This window comes from Penicillium solitum (genome assembly GCF_028829755.1).
Source record: "Penicillium solitum strain IBT 25940 chromosome Unknown utg000009l_segment0_segment0, whole genome shotgun sequence".
NCBI lineage: Eukaryota > Fungi > Ascomycota > Eurotiomycetes > Eurotiales > Aspergillaceae > Penicillium > Penicillium solitum.
In genome coordinates this window covers 1,272,741-1,294,575 of record NW_027072128.1, presented here as the reverse complement: position 1 = coordinate 1,294,575, position 21,835 = coordinate 1,272,741, and the positions used below count along the sequence as shown (strand labels likewise).

General features: G+C 46.3%; 10 protein-coding genes across 10 annotated transcripts; 8 read left to right on the top strand and 2 right to left on the bottom strand.

The window, feature by feature from the left end:
- Window positions 1-272: 272 nt before the first annotated feature.
- N7455_011606 (uncharacterized protein) lies at window positions 273-920 on the top strand (the record flags this gene model as incomplete). The annotated part of the gene is made up of 1 exon (XM_040954343.2): window positions 273-920. One exon carries the CDS (start codon window positions 273-275, stop codon window positions 918-920), a length of 648 nt encoding a protein of 215 aa, XP_040815235.2.
- A 1,374-nt stretch (window positions 921-2,294) lies between these two features.
- On the top strand, window positions 2,295-4,004 carry N7455_011605 (uncharacterized protein; the record flags this gene model as incomplete). The annotated part of the gene is made up of 6 exons (XM_040954493.2): window positions 2,295-2,497; window positions 2,568-2,739; window positions 2,786-3,037; window positions 3,087-3,597; window positions 3,653-3,689; window positions 3,737-4,004. 6 exons carry the CDS (start codon window positions 2,295-2,297, stop codon window positions 4,002-4,004), a joined length of 1,443 nt encoding a protein of 480 aa, XP_040815184.2.
- Window positions 4,005-4,812: 808 nt separating this feature from the next.
- N7455_011604 (uncharacterized protein) lies at window positions 4,813-5,258 on the top strand (the record flags this gene model as incomplete). Its single annotated transcript, XM_065606714.1, has 2 exons — window positions 4,813-4,917; window positions 5,019-5,258. 2 exons carry the CDS (start codon window positions 4,813-4,815, stop codon window positions 5,256-5,258), a joined length of 345 nt encoding a protein of 114 aa, XP_065459880.1.
- A 388-nt stretch (window positions 5,259-5,646) lies between these two features.
- Window positions 5,647-5,901, top strand: N7455_011603 (WD40 repeat domain-containing protein; the record flags this gene model as incomplete). The annotated part of the gene is made up of 1 exon (XM_065606713.1): window positions 5,647-5,901. One exon carries the CDS (start codon window positions 5,647-5,649, stop codon window positions 5,899-5,901), a length of 255 nt encoding a protein of 84 aa, XP_065459879.1.
- A 4,441-nt stretch (window positions 5,902-10,342) lies between these two features.
- N7455_011602 (aldo/keto reductase) lies at window positions 10,343-11,377 on the top strand (the record flags this gene model as incomplete). The annotated part of the gene is made up of 1 exon (XM_040954444.2): window positions 10,343-11,377. The coding sequence occupies one exon, from the start codon at window positions 10,343-10,345 to the stop codon at window positions 11,375-11,377; it is 1,035 nt and encodes a 344-aa protein (XP_040815247.2).
- Window positions 11,378-11,862: 485 nt separating this feature from the next.
- N7455_011601 (uncharacterized protein) lies at window positions 11,863-12,824 on the bottom strand (the record flags this gene model as incomplete). Its single annotated transcript, XM_040954479.1, has 2 exons — window positions 11,863-12,626; window positions 12,683-12,824. The coding sequence occupies 2 exons, from the start codon at window positions 12,822-12,824 to the stop codon at window positions 11,863-11,865; spliced, it is 906 nt and encodes a 301-aa protein (XP_040815238.1).
- A 630-nt stretch (window positions 12,825-13,454) lies between these two features.
- N7455_011600 (FAD-binding oxidoreductase) lies at window positions 13,455-15,181 on the top strand (the record flags this gene model as incomplete). The annotated part of the gene is made up of 5 exons (XM_040954320.2): window positions 13,455-13,556; window positions 13,604-14,071; window positions 14,132-14,565; window positions 14,621-14,835; window positions 14,901-15,181. 5 exons carry the CDS (start codon window positions 13,455-13,457, stop codon window positions 15,179-15,181), a joined length of 1,500 nt encoding a protein of 499 aa, XP_040815260.2.
- A 1,949-nt stretch (window positions 15,182-17,130) lies between these two features.
- Window positions 17,131-18,289, top strand: N7455_011599 (alpha/beta hydrolase; the record flags this gene model as incomplete). The annotated part of the gene is made up of 1 exon (XM_040954449.2): window positions 17,131-18,289. One exon carries the CDS (start codon window positions 17,131-17,133, stop codon window positions 18,175-18,177), a length of 1,047 nt encoding a protein of 348 aa, XP_040815277.2. The 3' UTR covers window positions 18,178-18,289.
- Window positions 18,290-19,196: 907 nt separating this feature from the next.
- N7455_011598 (putative short chain dehydrogenase/reductase) lies at window positions 19,197-20,339 on the top strand (the record flags this gene model as incomplete). The annotated part of the gene is made up of 5 exons (XM_040954271.2): window positions 19,197-19,287; window positions 19,346-19,394; window positions 19,444-19,509; window positions 19,568-20,008; window positions 20,063-20,339. The coding sequence occupies 5 exons, from the start codon at window positions 19,197-19,199 to the stop codon at window positions 20,337-20,339; spliced, it is 924 nt and encodes a 307-aa protein (XP_040815112.2).
- Window positions 20,340-20,433: 94 nt separating this feature from the next.
- On the bottom strand, window positions 20,434-21,360 carry N7455_011597 (bZIP transcription factor; the record flags this gene model as incomplete). Its single annotated transcript, XM_065606712.1, has 2 exons — window positions 20,434-21,164; window positions 21,219-21,360. 2 exons carry the CDS (start codon window positions 21,358-21,360, stop codon window positions 20,434-20,436), a joined length of 873 nt encoding a protein of 290 aa, XP_065459878.1.
- Window positions 21,361-21,835: the final 475 nt, after the last annotated feature.

Sequence of the window (21,835 nt, the reverse complement as noted above, 5' to 3'; positions counted from 1 at the left end):
CCTTATACATCGCAAACGGCCTCGAGGTCGTGGTGTATGATTGTGCAGCTGACGCAGAAACATCTCTATGGCCCAATGTTCGCTCAGCATTGCAGTGCTTGGAAGGACTTGACAGTTTCCGCGAGCGACTAGGAACAGTGCAGTCGCCACTGGCCTTGCTGTCATTCACTACCGTCTTGGAGAAGGCTATTTCTTACGCAGACTTCATCCAAGAGAATACACCCGAAAATCTTACGCTGAAACTTGACCTTTTTGTCTCAATTGACTAATGGATGAAACCGGATGCCCTACTTTGCAGCTCAACTTCCGGTCTGCGACCTTCGGACCTCCAGGCCGGACTCAAACTCCACAAGCACAACTTTGTTGTGGGGCATCCATTCAACCCGCCTCATCTCATGCCCTTGGTCAAGGTTATCGGCGGCTGCGAGACATCCCCGCAGACAATTGAACGGGCTATGAGCTTTTATGAAAGTGTGGGGAAGAAGCCAGTGCACGTTCGGCAAGAGATACCGGGACATATCGCCAATCGTCTCCCAGCAGCACTTTTTCGCGAGATATTTTCAATGCTAGCAAACGGCATTGCCGGCGTGGCTGACATTGAGACTGTGATGGAATACGGACCAGGATTGCGATGGGGCACCATGGGACCATCACTACTACTGCATCTCGGTGGTGGTCCCGGTGGAGCGAAGGATTATGCGAGCAAGTTCATGGCGCATCTGATGAGTTGGTACACAAAGGAAGACCCGGTGATGGACGAAAGTTTGGTTGAGCAGTTTATGCAGGACACCACGAAAATGGCTGGAAAGGCGCCGAGCCGAGCGTATCTCGAACACAACCGAGACGATCTTTTGCTAAGCGTGCTCAATAAAAAAGAGATGCAACGGGGCAAAAATCCGGGGCACGGGGGCAAACCCTGAGACGTGATACATTTCATTGTACATACATAGACTTTAGAGAACAGAAAGTAGATTCGTTCGAAATATCCACCGGAGAAATCACAGCCCCACTTTGGTCTTCCACCGGAGACTGAACATATCGGATTGATTGACATCAAAAGTGGACGGGGAAATACAACCACCGAATTTTAGTGTGTGTAGTCAGCCCAACGTAGCCGGAGGCAGTTAGGCCCGCACGGGTTGAGTGCAAAATCTCACCCACCCACTATTTTTAACCTCTATTTACTACCACTAAAAATACCTTTTTCATCCGAAAAATTGGAAGATCGAATCTCTAGTACTTTGCAAGCCTACCATCAAAACGACAAGCCTATAGTTTCAGTATTGGCTCGGGAATTCGACGTTCCATACCATACCCTGAGGGGTAGAATCAACGGTCGTAAATCTAAAGTTGGCCGCATTGGCATCAACAAAGCATTAGTAACTGAGCAAGAGTAGGCATTAATTCACTAGATCGATATCTTGGATCCTGTAAATGCTCCCCTAATTACAGATATGACCCAGAAGTGTGCACGTTAAATTCTTTATCGGTATGATCTAGACCTATGCGTTAGTGTGAATTAGGCCTACCGTTTCATTAAACGACAAGGCCACCTCGGACATCGTTGTCTACTCAGACACCCCAGGACACCATGACCATTTGGGAGCCGCGGTTATTACGCTCAATAAGGACCAAAAAGTTGTAGAATCCCATCAAATCCAGGTTGGACCGACGGATCAATGGTCGATCCATATACAAACTCGCCCATCAGAACCAGAGGTCAACGCCTACACTACCAACATCAGCCGTGATCCTGTGAGACAGGAGGACGGCACTGTAAGCAATCCGCAAAATGTTAAATAAGCACAAATCCTTCTTTACTACAGGCACTGCTACATGGTACACCAAAATCCGGTGGTTGTATTTTCCCGTCCACTTTTGGTGTCAATCAATCCGATATGTTCAGTCTCCGGTGGAAGACTAAAGTGGGGCTGTGATTTCTCCGGTGGATATTTCGAACGAATCTACTTTCTGTTCTCTAAAGTCTATGTATGTACAATGAAATGTATCACGTCTCAGGGTTTGCCCCCGTACCCCGGTCTTTTTTCCCGTTGCATCTCATTTTTATTGAGCAAGACACCTTCCACCGGAACATAACAGACCAATCAACAACCACAACCGGGAAATCTCCATTAACCCCGGACAGTCTCAACCGAAATGCATCGTCAAACTGCATAAATTTGCGGAGAAAATGTGGGTTCTCGACTTAGTGTCAGCAGAATTACCCCGCAAAAGGGTATATATCTATGACTAGATCTACAACGCAATGATTCTCTCGCACTCACGCATTCATAATGAAGGATTTACACCATGACGAGCATATCGAAGACACGGAGAAGGGTGCCTTCCACCATGAAGAGATAATTGACTCATTTAGTCTAGTCGAGCAGAAGAAACTGATTCGACGGATTGACATTCGACTCGTTATCACCCTCGGTTTTCTATACTGTGTCAGTCTACTAGACAGAACAAATCTTGGAGCTGCTTCTGTTGCCGGGTATGTAATAAATATGAACATCAATTGGTTCCTATGTATTGCTTTATATATTTCAAGCTAACCCACCCAGAATGCAAGGGGACTTGGACATGAACGCATCCAATAATGGATACAGCATTACATCGCTACTATTCTTCATCACATATACGATTTTCCAAATCCCCGCAACAGTGATAATCCGCAAGATCGGACCCAGACTCTTCCTCTCAGGCATTGTTTTATTCTGGGGAGCTGTCATGATCGTAAGCCACAGAATTTAAATTCCAAACGCCCATACTAACCCTTTAGGCATTCGGCTTCGTCCCAAACTGGGAAACAATGGCAGGTCTACGCATCATCCTCGGCGCCCTAGAAGCAGGTCTATACCCCGGTAGCGTCTACCTACTTAGCACATGGTATCCACGATATGAGCTACAAAAGCGCAACGCAACATTTTACCTGATCGGAAGCATGGCATCCGGATTCGGCGGTGTTCTAGCCTACGGTCTAATGCAAATGGACGGACTATCAGGAATAGCCGGGTGGCGATGGATATTTATCGTGAGTTACTCATACTCAACCATGTCGAGGATGATATTAACAATAACAGATCGAAGGCCTCCTCACCTGCGTCTTAGGACTTGGCTCTTATATCCTGCTTGTCGATTTCCCAGAGCAATCACCGAAATCCTGGAAATTCCTCAATGAATCCGAAGCCTCGTTCGTGATTGCGAAAATTCAACAAGATAGAGCGGACGCATCAGTGGAGCCGTTCTCTATGCGCAAATATCTTGCTAATTGCAAGGATAGTAAAGTCTGGGCATATGCTGCCTTATACATGCTCACCACGACAAATAGCTACTCGATTGCTTACTTTCTGCCTGTCATTTTGGAAAAGAGTATGCATTTCTCAATAGCGAAGGCGCAGTGTCTCGTTGCGCCACCGTATGTGGCCGCTGCAATCGTGATGTTCGTTCAAGCCATCTACTCTGATAAATGGCGTTTACGCGGTCCTATTGTCGCAGGAAATGCAGTGATGGGAATACTTGGTCTCGGACTTTTGGGATACCTCGATAATCCAGCGCCTCGGTACTTTGGCGTTTTCCTGGCTACTATAGCGGGTGAGGACAGGTCTCGCATGGATTTTGAAGTTATTATCCACTGACACATCATCAGCAAACGCGAATTGTCCTGCATTGGTCTCATGGCAGAGGTAAGGCCTCGAATCCTACTAGTGATACACTTTCTCACCTAGTCTAGTAACAACATCCGCGGACAGTGGAAACGCGCCTTTACATCGGCGACTTTGATTGGTGGAGGAAGTATCGGAGGCATTATTGGAACGACAGTCTTCCGTGCTCAAGACGCACCGAATTATCGTCCTGGTCTGCTATGCGCTATGTTGGCAAATGTCTTGATTGTCGTAATCGTGGGCGCAATGACTTTGAAATTCCGTCGAGCCAATAAGCGCGTCGATGCAGGTGGTAAGCCTATTGAAGGCCAGGTCGGGTTCAAATATACATACTAGATATATGTCGTTTGGATATGCTTGTTCGGGATGTGCTGCAGTATGCGGCCCATCCAGGTTGTTAGTTTGCTGTAACATATCCGAAGAAAATGGAAAGGCTGTGGTCTACATCTATCATACATATATATATTATAGGCATTGGTTATAATATCCCAACTATATATATAATAGTTACACCTAGGGGATTTTTCCTGGCCCACATCATTATTCTTTGTCCGATGGTCATAGCCACGAGAGAACCTAGTACGAACAAATAAGACTGCCTCAACTATTCCACCTCCGTAGAAGGACCGTCCTCTTTTTTTACCTTTAGTATCAGCGGGACCAACAAGCATGCAGGCTTTCAATATTGCATTCACTTTCACTATATGCGGTATCGTGGGCGCCTTGTACGGGATGGGAAAGGCGCGGGCGTTTTGCGTTTTTAAGTCATAGACCAGACGACGTTCGCCGCGGCTTACTGGTAGGTGGTCGTAACAAGCATCCTTCGAAGTTTAGAGCTTGCTGACGGCTATGGCGGATAGTGCTGGTGGCTAGGACAGGTCTTTTACGTATTTACTTGCACCATTGCAAGTCTATCTATTGCCACCACCCTTCTTCGTCCTACGGTCGAGCGCATCCATTCGTGGGTGCTTTACGGTATTATGGTGGTTTCAACGGCGGTGGGAACCGTTTTTCTTTTCTTCAAAAAGTCTTCCAATGTCGGCCAGTCGCATACTATTGGAATCGATCCTCAATAGAAGGCCGATGTCTTGACATAGACATTCTTCTTAGTATCGTCTATATTGTATAGTGGAGTGGCGGCAACATGCGATTTCACCATTGGCTCCCTACCCGTTTTCATGATTTGGAGGCTTCAAATGAATCGCGGAACGAAATTTGTTGCGTCGGCAATTTTGGGACTTGCTTGTATGTTCGTATGCTCTACTTGCTCTCCTGTTTTGGAGCTTATGCTGATAATGGACAGAACTAGCATGGCTGTCATAATCCGCATCCCATTTTTGAATTACACAGGCAGACCAGACTTCTTCGTGGATTGATTTCATCGTCCAAATCCCTCATCCTTCTAATTTGGTCGCAGATGAAACAACACAGATTTCGATACGGTCGAACGTAGAAGCCAGTCTAGGCATAGCTGCCGGTAGCCTAATGACGGTTCGACCGTTGCTTCGGGTTCTAATTACTTATTTTCCGATACTGAGCAGTTGGTCTGGTGGTGAAGGTGTAGAGCTTGGATCGCGTTGGGAACGCTGAACTCCTTATCATTAATCCGCAATCCGATCCCCTATGTCGTCCAGCCCTCAGCCTTAAGCCCGTCCACTCCAACCATAGGCCTGGACTCCAAAGCCTATAGTGGCGCCACGACCAAAATGTACCTCAGGGTCCAGAATGATGTATCGTAAATTCGGTGGATCCCCCTAGATTCGTTGACAAAGCCTAGGCTGGGTCACCTTTCGGGTTGCTCGAGCTATACACAAAGAGACAGTTTTGCTTCATTCAACTAAAGCGAGCAGCCCCAGTCAGCTCAACAAGATCTAACGGAGGCCCAAATTTCAATCTAAGATTTCTTCACAAATGGACGCCTCCGGAAGTGCCGCGTCACATGAATATTATACTACGGTCAGTAGAAACGTTCAGCTGAATGCACTACTCTTGTCGCTACTGGAGGCTGCTAGCGTCCGGCTTCCGTGATAACACAGTGCAGCTCTGGGATACGGCGACGGGCAGCTTACAGCAGACTCTCGAGGGCCATTCAGACTCAGTTTGTTCGGTGACATTCTCGCCCGACGGCCGGCTGCTGGCGTCAGGCTCTTATGAGACAGTGCAGCCTTGGGACACGGCCACGGGCGACCTGCAAGGGAGTTTGAGCACAGAGCAAATTGTTAACTCACTCTAATTTTCTCACGATGGCTCATATCAAATTACCGACTTGGTCACCCTCCATGTTCAACCCGGGCACCAAAATCCTGCTTTTCATTCAACCCATAGTACTCTGGCGATCTTTATTGAACAAGGGCATTGGATAAATTTAAACGGCGAAAATGCACTATGTTATGGCTTCACAATCATGCGATGCGGTGGATGGCTGGATCACCCCAGTGTTTCTGCTCCTGAGCGACTAGATAGCATTGCAGCCCACGCTCGTCAGAACGAGCAGGCCGTCGGATCGAGCGGCATCTCCGGTAAAATGAAAGGGGCAGTGCGTCGACAAGAGGAGGAGAGGGCGAGCGGTCTTTAATAGATGGACGGCAGATGGGCAGGAGCAGTAAAAGCGGCCAGGGACGGCACTAAACCCGAACGGGGGCCGGAGGAAGGGCGCCATACCGGAAGGGGCAGGGGGACGGCAGAGGGGCGGTGCAATTAGTACCAAAGAGTTGTGATCAAAACAACATGCCTGTGAAAAAAAACTCAGTACGGGAGGGGAAGGACACGTCCACGGTTCAGGGGTGTGCAGGATATTCAGGTGTAGAATAGTGGTGTTCAGGGCATTCAGGTGAATGAGCTGAAGAGACTGAATAGTAAGTACAGCGACGACAACAAGGACTTCCCGAACGGATCAAAAGAAAGAGCAAAAAAACGAAAACATACAACAGTGAGGATTCGCTGGTGGTCACCCACCCAACTACTAACTCACCGGCGTGTGGCTTAAGTACGGCTGAGCGGACGGGAAGCCCTGTTTTCCACACCCTATGGTCGTGTGTATCATGTTATTTGCGGGAGAGGATGATAGAACACAATCGACTTAGAAACGAAGATTGTATCTGCGCCAGCGAACAAGCTATTATCAACAGACTTGATAGAAGCCTCAATATTTGCGGTGGGGCGTTAGAGAGCTGACCAGTCAGTACCATAAGAGGTACAGAGATCGAGGCGACGGAGAGAGTTTGGATCATCCAATAGATCATACAAAGAGAAATGATAGAATAAGGTCTAATGGTCGGACCGGAGCTGTTCAAAGTTGTGATAAAAAGATCAATTGGAGGGATTTGGTCCTCCGGTGTTGTAAGCCAAATCATGCTCTATGAGTAGAAAGAGAAAATTCAAAGAATGGGAGTAGACTCGAGTGACTAGAGATCTGTTAAGGTACCTTTTTAGATGACTTTTCGGATTCTGTTTTAGGATAATCAATCGTAACTTAGATAAGCTTTTACTACCAACAGGGAATTGATAGGGACACCCCAACTTTTGTAAGGACACCCCATATTATGTAATTTGAATTATTAGATAATATAAAATATCATGTGATCTGTATCTGAAATACCCTTATTCTCTCCATTATTTACACAGTACACGACCTTCGTGTATGCCCAACTATACCGCATGCAGTACATTTTGATGGTGCTTTTTTCCTCTTCTGTATAGGCTCTTCAACTTTCTTTTGCTCTATCTCATCCCGCTTACGCTTCTTAGGCTTCGGCAATGGAACCAGGGGCTCTAAGAGTGGAAGATGCTCTAATATGTCCTGTATCACTAGACTGCGACATCGCCCATGGACGGGCGGGTGGGCATTGCCCACGGGCCTTATGTAAGCGGGAAATGGGCCCTATGGATAGGCCCATGGACGGGCCCTACCCTTAGGGCCCACGGGCCGTGGGCGTCGTGGGTGCCCGTGGGCCTTTTTAGTAAGCAAAATAGCGTAGCACGTGATTTTTATGGACAGATTTCAAAATATTTCAACTAAATTTGTATTTTTTACGTATTTACAATCATAATTCCGGATTTTTAATAAGATATATATAAATAAATATACTATAATTTACTATATATCTAATTTTTATATATATTTAAGACAACTTTATATAGAGGTGGGCGTTATGGGCATGCCCACGATGGGCATGCCCGTGGGCGGTGGGCGTTATGGACGGGCACTGGAAAATCCAAATAGCCCACCGCCCACCGTGGACGGGCGATGGGCACCTAGGAGGTGCCCATGGACGGGCGATGTCGCAGTCTATGTATCACTAAGGCCAATTCGCCAGAACGGGTGGATATCTGATAATGGAATAGCTGCATTACCCTCTAGTAAAGTAGCAATCTGATGTGCGCAAGGTAGACCCATCGTTCTTGAGAATGTATTTGTACAGGGAGGTATAGGAGCTATTTCTGTAGCTCTTTTAGCCTTTGAAACTTGCTCACTAATTCGTCGGATTGAATATCGAGAGGTCCTAGTCATAATATTAGTATAAAGCTGTTGTGATAGTACTATTACCTTTTCAATTTGATCTCTTATAAGGTCATATTCAAGCGTAGCATGTTGGGCTTGTAAAGCTTGTGAAATCCTTTCAAATACAAGTAACATATCCCCTGTTGAAGCTCCTATATGCTTTTTTAAAAAGGCATGCGAGCCTTCAACTCGGGATGTCGCAGAATTACCTAGGTGTAGGTATTGTTGTGTCCACGCAACTATAAATTTCTCTTTATAAATTAGCCATGTATCTTTAATATATCGAAGGGGTAGGGGGGAGGATTGATATTGCTTTTCAAATTCTAAAAGCCTTATATTATAGATATCCTCGGCACTAGAATAGATTAGCTGAATCCACGATTTGAGAAATTCTTGATACTTATTATTCGTATCGAAATACTGCTTTGTATTTTGTGTCACATTTTTATTAATATGCTATATACAAAGTAAATACGGATATCTAGGGCATACAACCCTAAGTGCACCTAATAGAGCGAGATCTCGATCAGTACAAAGAACTGGTTTAAAGGGTAGGGGATTTAGGAAGGAGAAAAAGGTCTTTAAAGCCCAAATATAGCTCTCTTCCTTCTCATTCTACATAAAGCAGAATGCAATACTAAATGTCGAATTTGAGGGTGATATGCCAATGATATGTAATAAAGGCATCTGATATCGATTCGTTTTATAAGTACAATCTAGTACGAAAACCCTATTATACTTATTAGCATACTTGATTGATTCTGGATGCGCAAACATAAAAAAGAGGATATGGCCTTCGTGATCCTGCTTAATAGCATATTTCCAATAATCTTCCTGTAGAGTTTTAATTAGAAGCTCAAGGGGAGTACTATTACCAAGCTTTTGTCTTCGTAAAGCACTTCGTGCATTATAGATATCCCTAGGGGTAACTAGGGTATTAGGATGCTCTCTTTTAATTAGAGCAAGGATATCACGGGGCTTCGATCCAACCTCAGATATATGAAGGATAATTTGAAGCTGCTCCTCTGTGAATTTGCGAGCTATAGGGTGACCTATCATATTATTAGTGGTATGATTATGACTAGGGTTACGTACCTTCAATTCCCACGTCTCACTATTTGGAATTCTTCTTCCATATAGTCTAAATGGACAACTAATTCGACGTGTAGTTGTTAATCGTCGATTTGCCCCATCTGGCGCATTGATTCGATCATAGTAGGTGCCACCACGATCACAACCTAGGCATATATTTCGATTCGCATTTGATCGTATAGTAGTGATAGCATAGCCGTGGGAGAGAGCATGCTGACGTACAGAGGCCATTAGTAGCTCTCTACTATCAAAGATCTGCTCTTTAGGGGGCTCCATATCTGATAAATCTGAGAGGTAGAGATCTAAAGAGCTGAGAGAATTAGGGGGCGGAGCTAGGGGATTTATACTAGACTATGGTATAGGCATTTAGAATGATGTTGCTATGGTAATTCTAATACAGATCACATGATATTTTATATTATCTAATAATTCAAATTACATAATTTGGGGTGTCCTTACAAAAGTTGGGGTGTCCCTATCAATTCCCCTACCAACACTAAGAAAACATCCCCTTTCTGGGAATCTAGGTCCTACGACATGGACCACGAACCTTTTACATAACATAAAGTTTGGAATCCTTAACGCGTGTGCTTGATCTTTACATAGACGGATGCGTATTTTGACTTCGAGGGACCGTGTCTTTCTCGACACGCACGACCGTCGATAGGCTTATTTGATTGGGCTGCCAGGGTCTTAGGAGCCGGCTCACTGGTTCCTCCAAGAATTGAGTATCAAATGCTTTTCTGAAATCATGACATACGCCCTCGCACATCTACCTCACTGCAATGTGATTGGATACATTTAATGTCAACAATCACTCAGGCTCCACTAAATTAAAAATATGACCAATGAGGTGCGACCTGTCATCATGTCGCATGAAGCGTATAGCGCAATTTCATTTCAAGCTTTCCCAAGGAGTTAGAGAGACTGTTTATTCACTAACTCCGTCAATAAGGAGTTAGAGAGGTTGGTTATCCATTAACTCCGTCCAAAAGGTACAAAACCCTGCTTGGTCCCCAGAAACGGGGACACCAAACCCAACAATCTTTCTTTTCACTCCACTCTCCTTGAACAGACCAACATGAAATACGTGCAACTCGGTACCAGTGGTCTTCGCATCGCTCCGATTGGTGTGGGATGCATGAGCTTTGGAAATCCAGACGGTCGTTTCAAGTGGTCGATCCCGGAAGAAGAAGCACTTCCCGTACTGAATCACTGCTACGAGTCCGGTCTCAATTTCTTCGACACAGCAAATGCCTATTCCAGCGGGATCTCCGAGGAAATCCTAGGCAAGGCAATCAAGAAATACAATTGGCGCCGTGAGAACCTCGTCATCGCAACCAAACTGTGGGCGCCCGTTGGCCGCGGTATCGAACAACCGATGGCGATGACAGATGACGAAAAGGACAACTCTGGATACGTCAATCAGTACGGTTTGAGCCGGAAACATATCTTCGAGAGTATCGATGCCAGTCTGAAGAGGCTAGACCTACCCTACGTCGACTTGCTACAGATTCATCGCTTCGATCCCAGAACACCGGTTAAAGAAACGATGGAAGCGCTTCATGATGTCGTCAAGTCAGGCAAGGTGCGGTATATCGGCGCTTCGTCTATGTGGGCCCACCAGCTCCTTGAGTACCAGTATACCGCCCGCATTCATGGCTGGACGGAGTTTATCTCAATGCAGAACCTTCACAATGCCATCTACCGAGAGGAGGAACGGGAGATGTACCCTGCATGTGCCAAATTCGGAATGGGTGGAATCCCCTGGAGCCCCGTTGCCATGGGTTTCCTGGCCCGGCCCTGGCGTGACTTCTCTACTACGACGCGTGGAGAGGGGCAGGGTCAAGGTTTCCTTGGCCAGTCCACTACAGAGGCAGACAAAAATGTCAATGAACAGGTCGAGAGGATTGCCAAGCAACATGGTGTATCTATGGCGACTGTGGCAATTGCGTGGTCCTTATCCAAGCCCTTTATTACAGCTCCGATTCTGGGTATGAGTAAGAAGGAGAGGGTTGATGAAGCAGTGCGCGCTATTTCCTTCGAGCTTACTCCCGAAGAATTAAAGAGCATCGATGACCTATCTGAGCCTAAAAAGGTGATTGGCCACAAATGAGATGTGCATTATTGGACTCATGGGGGGAAGTCATGCTATTTGAAATTAGTCTAGTGTTTTAATTAGGGGAATTGGGCCCAAGACTTGTTGGTAGCTAGTGTTTAATCGAACAGAGTATCCCAGCTCACATTCATTTTAGTACGAGGTTGTCGTGTCACCTTGCTAAGAATCAAAGGAACTCTTCGTTGAGATACAAGACGAACGGAAACCCATTTTTATCTTATGCCTACGATGAGATGCGGAATTCGATTCCCGCTTTTCCCCCGCCATCTTCTAGTTCTTAGCCAAGCGGCGTGGCGTTGCGGGTATTACCCAGGAATTACTACGTCATAGAAACCTGCCGACCCCTATGTTGTACGCTCTGGCCTCTTTATTTATCCCCACACATGTCATCAAATTGCATTGATCGACAATTAGCGCATGCAGTCTTTTCGGATCCACACTTGTGATTCAGTTCAATATCAGACAGGTAAACATCCTCCAGATCAGCTCATACGAAAGAGGGGTCTTTCATTCCTCATTGCCCGCCACCGGTTTGTCGAACGTGCCAAGTCCTGACAGTCTTTAATAACCCAGCCCCAAGCACGAGCAAAAGACTCCGTAACCTCCCACCCCGCCGGATCCCAGGGGTCACTCCAAACAATAATACCAGTTCTTCCCGACCGCGCATTTTCACCCCCCTTCATATCGATGCACAGCTGGGTTTCCTCCTCGAAGTCTCCAGCTAAGATCAAATTATCCCTCATGTGGGGGATAGGAAGCAGGTCTAACCAAGGGTGATGTGGGAGAGAGCGTTGAATCAGGGTGGGCTGTAGACTGGGCGGAAGGTAATTCTCATAGTCATATTGCCACGGGCCAATGCTATTAAATTGTGAAATAGCATCGTCGTGTAGCTGATCCGATGTGAGACCCAAGATCATTGTGTTTTCCATGAGTGCTCTGGTGAAATTGAACTGAATAAGGTGGAGTAGAAGATCGGTGCGTGGAGACCCCAGCATCTGGTGTTGGCGCGCCGCCATCTCTAAACGTTGCATCGTAGCTTTTGTCGCTGTTGAATGTGAGTGTAGGATATGCACATCCTCGATTTCTTTCAAGGAAATGAGTGAGGTCACGTCCGTTGTGGTATGTGTTGCTGGTGTTTGTTCATTTTTCTGCCTTGTAACTGCATTTTGTTTAGCAGTTAGAGAGTTGATGTCATGTTGGTTATTTCTGTCTTCCGAGGGCTTTCCCGATTCTTTGTTCTGTAGACCTGTATGCAGGGTCAATTACATGCTTGCTATCTGATAGGGTGGGAATTAGACTTACGTCGAGCTCTTTGATTTAGGCGATTTTGCAGTCTTCGGCGTGTTTTTGGGTCAGTTATACCTGACCAATCCTCTTCCGGCCATGCGGAGAGGCGCTCCGAGAACGGTCGTAAAGCGATCCGCTTTTTAGAGGGTTGCTCCATGGTCCGCTTTATTCCTGCAATGTCGTGCTCCTTATGTGACTTGATGACAGGAACCTGGGGACACTAGTAAAGGGATGCCGTAAGAAGTAGGGATAGCGTGAAGGGTGAAGAAAGCCAAAGGTCCGGGTAGAATGCCTAAATTACAAATGTACGGAACCCTGGAACTGCTCCGCAAAGTTAAACCAATTAGATGCATCCATCAGCCCCATCTTGTCATCAACCTGCATGACGCTTATCCATATTAGGAACTGTATATATCCGAAGTTTGCCCGCAGACTTCCATGGATCCATGTATACACTGTCAGCACCTTCAGGCTACAGCGCTGCTATATTATGCCCTTGCACAGAGTGGTGCCCCTTGCAATTTTCCAGGTGATAATATTGCGATAACTATGCATATCACCTTGGCATCGGATGAGGTTTACCTCGGATTCCGCCGGCATCAATAATTGCACCGGCTCTTGACTTGGCCGACGTTATCATTCTTGGTTGTGAAGATCTTTTGTTTGGGCAGAAAATGATATATAAAGACTCAGGTTTCCCCGTAATCGATTGTCTAGAACATAAAACCGCAAAGATCTTTTGGTTACCGCAAGTCCCTTGTTTTATTTTCACGTGTGCTACGTTCCAATGCTGCAAACTGCTGCTTGGTTGGTTTCTCTCCTTGCTGTGGCAAACGCAGGAGAAACCATCAAACCCGCCACAACACCCTCTGCAAATTGTCAACAAGCAGTATGTTTGTCAAAAGTCCTTCGTCTTCCAATATTAACTATATGTAGTGTGCCCAACTCTCCACAATCTTCGGATCTGCGGTCCACTACCCTCCTGACGATAATTTCGTGATCTGGGATGCGAAGCAGCAGGAGGTTCACCCGTCCTGTCGCATTGAGCCGAGAAATGCCTCCGATGTGGCCAAATTGCTGAACGTCCTCGTTGACCACTGGTGCTACTTTTCGGTAAAGGGTGGCGGCCACTCTCGGAATGCGGGAGATTCAAATTCTGTGGGCGGTGTTACTGTGGACCTAGACCTCTTGACACAGGTTGAGGTATTGGACAATGGCACCAGGGCACGTATTGGTGGGGGTGCAACGAGCATCCAAGCGTATGAGGCCCTGGAATCTCACAATTTGTCCTATGTTGGTGGAAGAGTCGCCAGTGTGGGTCTTGGTGGATTCACACTCGGTGGAGGAACATCCCCATTCTCGAACAAGTACGGATGGGCGTTGGATAACGTTTTCGAATATGAGGTGCGTTTTGCTCTACAGCAATCTGAACAATCTATTCATTGCTAAAATCATTATTTCTAGGTCGTCCTCGCCAATGGTACGATTACCACCGCCTCCGAGACTCATAATAAGGATCTTTATTTCGCTCTCCGCGGAGGAGGCAATAACTTCGCCATTGTTACGGCGTTCACGGTCCGCACGTTTGCCCAAGGCCCTGTCTTCACCGGACAGACATCCTACTCTCCAAATCAAACCGAGCAAGTACTGGACAAGATCTACGACTTATTCACAGATAAGGATATCACCAATGACGTCGACATGGGCTATGATCTATACTATGGCTACGCCTCAGGCAGTGAAGACTTCACATTGATGGGAACTCAACGCTATGCGAAGCCAATTGAGAACCCGTCGGTGTTCCGCGAAATCGACCAAATCCCTACATTGAGCAGGTCTACAAGCATACGCTCCATGAGCAGCGTGTCGAATGGCTCTATTTCGATGGGTACAACTCGGTAAGGGCTTATATTTAACCTTTTACTCATTTATTTATTTATTCTTATATGACAGAAACTTATTCGCTACCTTGACCGTGGCGCCATCCCGTCCCCTGCTCTCACAGGGTCTCAAGATATTCAAACAGGAGGTGGAAGCTATCAAGGCCGTGCCCGGCATAAGGACCAATTTCATCAGCTATCCGATGCAAAGGACTGCCATCGCGGCCATGAAGCAAAGAGGCGGTAATGCTCTTGGTATTGACCTTGAGCGTGACGAACCTCTTTTTAGTATGTATTTATCAAAAGTTTTGTTCAGAAAGGCTTTCTACTATGACTACTAACACGCTTTCTAGTTATTTTGCTCTCCACAGCCTGGTCGGATGCAACCGATGATGCTGCAGTTAACACGATGACCGCAAATGCCATTCGCAGGATTGAGTCGGCAGCCCAGGAGCTGGGTGTGGCGAACCGGTATAAATATATCAACTACGCATCGGCCCAGCAAGCCAGCGAGGTGTTCCCCGGTTATGGCGAAGAGAACTTCCAAAGGCTCAAGGAGATCCAAAAGGCGGTGGATCCTCGTGGAATCTTCACCTCCAAGGGTCTATGGAGTGGATTTGTCAAACTCCTTTAGATCAATGGGGACCTACCTACACATGTGGGCCATAGAAGACAGATTTTGACAGAGTGACCGAAATAAAATAGAGCCCGATGAAAATGAAAGGCAGCCGAAGATTTTCTACAGAGGTAGAATCGGTCATTTCAACCAAGCATTGCTACGGTAATTATTGACGTTTAGCAGATGCACTAGTTCCGGAAACAATCAGGATATTTGTTATAACCAGAATGCATCTCGGTTTTATCAAGATTGGAACAACCTTGGGAATCGATAACCTGTGCTCCTCTTACACTTACGTATTTCATTACTGTAAAACCCGGTTATAACGAAGCAATTGAGACACGAGAAAAATTTCGTTATATCCAGGTATTCGTTAAATCCAGGTACCATACATTAAACATATATTTCTGGTTTACATACAAATTCAGGCCCTAAAAAAGCTCCTTATGTCCCTCTGCTTCTGTCCTCCAATCCTCCTTACTTCAATTAACCTCTCATGTTTAGTTAGAGCACCAATTAACTGGGTTTCACCCTGTTCTAGTTACTCTTCATATAACTGAAGGGTGTTCAAAGCCTGAATAGCTCATGGTATAAGACCTGGGGCCGTATAACCTCTATCTTATCCTTATCAACCTCCTCATAGTTAAAACTGTTGTGGCAGCCTCAGGCTGAACAATGTTAGTGCCTTAGGCAATCAACCCCTCTGTACATAGATAGTCGGCAGAACAGCCTTCCATAGAAATCAACTCTCTCCCTCCCCACTTCTTGGCCTACATATTGTAGGAGCCCCAACAAAAACTCATAGACTCAGGGGTACTTCCATCTTCACCATAGTATATACGATTACGTACTGATTCATGATATTGAAATCCAGCAAGCCAGCTATTACTAAATATAGGCATTTTAACGCCTTCGTAAATAGGTAATTGGCTCTAGAAAAAACACGCTTTCTCACGTATAACGTCTTAGGTTATAGGAATATAATTCTCAGCAAGTTTTACCCAATAGATAAGTACTTTTTCAAGATCTAGCCACCGCCTAAGACGAGTACGTTTTACATTAACCTGGCTTTTCGAGAGATCGACAGCGTTATTAGGATAAAGGTATCGGGAAGAGAGGATATCGGATATCGTAGAAGGCGAGAGACGATGATAATAGGCTTTATAAAACCAATTTTCAAGCTGCTTATAGGAAGTAAAGGGAAGTAAGGGGTTGTTTCGACGGTACTCTCGGAGAGCGATTTTTGGGAGGTTGAAATTGATTTATTATTACCTGGATATAACGAATTTTGTATGGCGGATTAATTCATGTACCGGATTCCGTTCGTTATATCCGGGTATTCGTTATAACCAGGTTTTACAGTAATCATGTTTATCCGTGATCGTCAGGATTTGTGAGCAACCCCGTAGATAAATCTTCCAATTGGAGTGGTGCTTTCCTGAGCAACTTAGATTATTGAGATACTGGCCGTAGAAAGTCGCCAAGACAAGGGGTCTTAGAATGATCGTCACCTAGTGGTAAATCCTGATTCGCTAGGGCTAGGAACATAAGCAACTTGCATGAGTGGAATACTTGGCATTTCTCCACTAATCTTCAAATCTTTCTTCATCCAAGGGCACAACCACGCAACCCTTTCAAGGTTGGAATAATACTTGGCATACCCACTGTAAGCACCGGAGATAAGATTGGAAGTGGCGCCGCATTTTGGCCAAAACTGCAGATATACATTGGAAGGTTTGATTATTCCTATTCCTATCTAACTAGATTCTCAGATAAAATCAGCCCAGGCATTACCAATGATGTCTCTTGGCATGACGAGGCCAGTCTTGGTTTTGTCTCCAAGGTCACAATGTACCAGTCCTTGTGAAATATAAAAGCACAGGCACGTCCTAGCTGGAAATATTCCATATCCAAACATTTTCCTTTTCTCTCTGGCACAGACTTGAATAGCAAACAGCAGAAACATGAAGATCGTCGGAAACACCATTGCCATGTTTGGAATGGCAATGGCTCATACTATGTCAGCCATGGGACAGAACATGTCATACGGGGCAGACAATTTCTACCGCAGTGATAATATGACGATTCACAAGATCACTTTCGCAAGCCAGTACCAGACGATTATCGCGGGTAACCTCTTCACCCCCAACAATCTCGACCGCAGTGTCTCCGCCCCGGCCGTTATCGTCGGCCACCCAATGGGTGCAGTGAAGGAGCAGAGTGCGAACCTCTACGCCACAAAATTGGCCGAACATGGCTTCGTTACGGTGTCAATTGACATGCCATTTTGGGGTGAGAGCCAGGGTAGACCGCGCAATGCTGTGTCCGCTGAACTGTACACCGATGCATTCAGCGCAGCAGTCGACTACCTTGGTTTCCAGAACCTCACGAACGTGGATCGTGAGCGAATCGGCGGTCTTGGTATCTGTGGCAGCGGCTCCTTCCTTATCAGCGCAGCGAAGATCGACCCACGCATCAAAGCCATCGCAACATCGACGATGTATGATATGGGCGCTGTCAACAGGGACGGACTACGGAAGGCGCAAAGCGTGGCTGCGCGCAAAGAGATCATCGCTGGGGCGGCTCAGCAGCGCTGGATCGAGGTGGAGGGTGGCGGAATTGAGGTTACGGGTGGGACTCCGAACGTACTCACAGCGAATTCGACTTTGGTGGACCGTGAGTTCTATGACTACTACCGTACCTACCGCGGTGAAGTCACGCCTAAGGGCACGACTGTGAATCTTACGACGCACCCGACGCTTTCGACCAGCACGAAGTTCATGAATTTCTACCCATTCAACGATATCGAAACAATCTCCCCGCGTCCGATGCTTTTCGTCTCCGGTGACCAGGCACACTCGCGCGAGTTCAGCGAAAATGCGTTTGCCCGTGCGGGCGAACCGAAGGAGCTGTTTTGGGTTCCTCGGGCTGGTCATGTCGACCTTTATGATCGCGTGGAGCTGATTCCATTCGCTAAATTCACTCACTTCTTCCAAACGAGTCTCAGCTAAAGTGAGTGAGTCGCAACCCGAGCTGGAAGATCTAAACTACTCCTCTCACTCGCACTGATTAGTGTATGTATGGCCGGTTTTGGTGAATTCTGTTTGATGAGGCAATTTAGTTAGCGGTAGTAGGTCAGACAGAATGCGGGTTATATATTGGAAGAGGCGGAAGCAAGAAGGCTGTCGATATCTAGCTAGTTTCCATTTGTTTGTACAGAATACAGATCTTTCTTCTCTCCTCTACCCTACCGTAAAATGCCCGGGATAAACGCACTGTCTTTGACAGAAATTTAGACTCGATTACAACCAGCACGAATGCAATGCTGAAATAATCTATTGTGGGCCCTTCGCTTTCCGCAAAGGCTAGTCGAGAAACCGTGCCCAGTTTTGGTATTCCGCAGCGTAGTAATTGCCCCAGTGGCGGCATCTGCCTCTCAGTTTGGTATCTTGGTTGTACTCTACAGTCGTGCTTTACGGACGGATCAGGTATGATGACACTGCTTCAGCCGATCAGGGCCAGTCTCAGGTCTCCGCGGATAGTTGACTCCCGGCTATTGGTATACATCGACATGGGCATCCGTCCTCTTAGGCCATACAGAGAGTCTTGTGATAGGCCTCGACCCTGTCGCTCTTGAATGACGAAGCTCCCTTTAAATTGGTTCCAAATATGTCATATTCTGGCACCATGTGATCCTGGAATTCGCAAGGTGCTGGAGATTATGTTTACACTTCCTAACTCAATCTGGAGTAGTGGGGTGTTTATGTGGATATTTCTGGACAATTCCACTTTTCTTTCCGGAAGTTGGAGTGCGAAAAAACAGCGACTTGGCAAATCAGAGCGCATAACGGGGTCCGAGTGTTGAACCTGGGATGTAAGCAACTTGCATTGGAACCGGACTTGTGTGCTCATATCCGATGGCCAAAGAAAAAATATGTGAAACCTCGAGGTTATAAAATCTTCCTTTCGTCCCGATTCTCAACATTTCCAACTTCGGTATCTATCGATTTACATTCAAACTATTGACACAATGCAAGAATACATACACGCAGGACCTATTTATTGCAACAAGCCAATCAATGTGGAGAACCTTAAGGAGAAAACAGCAATTGTAACTGGAGGTACGTCGTTTGTTGGAACTTTCTATTGAACATGGAACATCTACTGATTGGAAGACAGCTGCCAACGGTTTGGGAGAAGCCTACGTTAGAGCTCTGGTTGACGCAGGGTATGAGATGATGTCAGGGAAGCGAAGCATTAGCTAACAACATGATTAGCGTCAAAGTCTGCATCGGTGACCCTGACGTTGAAAGGGGAATCAAATTGGAAGAAGAACTTTCTGGGTATGTACACAGTCGAATCTTCATCTCTGCGCTTCACGCTCATTTATCGTCTCAAAAGGACTAAATTCATTCGCTGCGATGTCACCAAGTGGAGTGATCAAATCAACCTCTTTCGCCAAGCCGTCCTCTTCTCTCCAACGGGGAGGATTTCCCATGTCATAGCCAACGCGGGCATTCATCGCGAGGACGAAGTTTTTTTGTGCTCTGGTGACGATCAGGAGCCAGAAGAGCCCAAGTTGAGCGTCATTGACGTCAACATCAGGGGTACACTCTATACGGCTAAATTAGCCGCACATTATTTTATTCGGCAGAATGGCACAGAAGCATCACAAACGCAGGAGGATTGTTGCTTAGTTTTGATCGGATCTGGTGCAGCTTTCCTGGACTGTCCACGGGCCCCTCAGTACAGTGCGAGCAAATGGGCCGCGCGCGGAATTATGCACTCGTTGAGAAGAACCGCCCATTTCTACGGTAGTCGGGTCAACATCATCTCTCCATGGTCAGCTTCAATATCGTTCATTATCACATGCTTCTATTGCTAACAAGGCATCAGGTATGTCAAAACGAATATTTTATCTGAAGAAACTTTCAACCATGTAGCCAGCGTGGGAGTTGAGTTTGCAAAGGCGGAAGATGCAGGCCAATGCCTCTTGAGAATCCTCAGCGATGTCAACATTAACGGGCATTCGTTGTTTGTTTCAGGAAGAAAGTGGGCTCATAATGGATACCTTGATCTCGATTTGGAGGATTACCCGCAGAATCCACTGATCCAGGAGATGCAAGAAGATCAAATGAAATCTGCACCTGTTTCTCTAGGATTGTTTGCGTGAACAAGGGACAAATGGAGCTAGAGTGGTAATCTAAAACTGTCTTGACGAAATGAAAAATATTTGCCGGGTCCAAGCATTTGAGAGGTATATTCGCCTATTCACTAGGCGATCGGTATATCAAAGCTAGCGTTGTTTTCCAGTCGAGCGGCTTCTCGCCCCTCTTTGCTCTCCACCGATTAGTATTCATCACTAACTCTTCACAACCTTTAAGCAGAAATCCCCACTTCAATAGGAAAGCCGGCGTGACTTCCCAGTTTTCTGGCTCCCACGAAGGACCCCATACTAACAAAGTAGCCCCGGTATTTCTCGTATCCCAGAACGCCATCATATCGTGACACAAATCCTCATCATCGATAAGCTCTTGAAGGGCTATAAGATTGTCGCGCATATTGTGAAAGGGGAAGAAATCTAGCCAAGGGTGGTGAGGGATGCGCTGTTGGGATTCTGTTGGCTGAAGACTCGGGGGTATTGTTGACACCGAGAAGCTAGGTATTGGAGTGTTGAAAATAGAGATAGCATCATCATCTTGCATCCACTCCATTGTCATGCCAATCAAGCGTGTGTTCTCGGTGACTGCACGCTGTATATTTAGCCTGGAGAGGGAGAGGAGGTGGTCGATGTCGGGGGAGTTGCGAATGAAACTTTCCAGGGCTAGGGACTCAAATTGGCGCATCATTGAGTACACTTGTGGGGGTGCGATAGTGCAGGTAAATCCCGTTTCATCTCGGTCGATCTGAATTGGAGTGGGGCTCGATGGTACAACTACGGCTTCGTTGCTGTGGAGCTGCCCTTTGTCCTCTGTGCTTCGATTCTGACGTCGCATCCCTAACCATGTCAGTGGTTATGATATCATGCGATCGGATGAAGGAGAAAGCGTACGATATGTTCTTTGGTTGAGACGATTCTGTAACTTTCTCCGTTCAGTCCGGTCTATAATACCAGTCCAATCATCCTCCGGTCTCCGGATAGCTGCCAGTTGTGACATTTGAATCAGTTCAATTCGTTGATTGTCGGGCGCCATATTTGATGACATGGGGAATGGATGTGCTGGGCGATCATGGCGGCGACCTGCTCTTTTAAAGATGCAGGGTGCTTATGCCAAGCCTAAATATGATTGGCTTAGATAAAATTGAAGTACGCTAATGCAAGTTGCTTACATGTTCTAACCAAATCTGGACTAGATTTGATAAACCCTTAGATCGGTTAATCCCTTCCGTGGTTTTGGAAAGCATATGTTGCCACACCAGCCACGAGGCGGTGCTCGAGATCGCTTGTTTCAACCGTACTGTCCTCTTCTATTCTATAGCACTTCTATCTTGGAACCGGGATAGACCGATTTGATACAGTATGTATTCAAAACAAACATGAAATTATTGTCACGGCCCTCATAGCCGCCGCACCTTACTGATGGAGCCAACTGACCTCTCTGCCACTAGATCACGTGTAGCATCCAATATCAATGTGTGTCTAGGAATGCAGGGAAAAGAGAAACCACG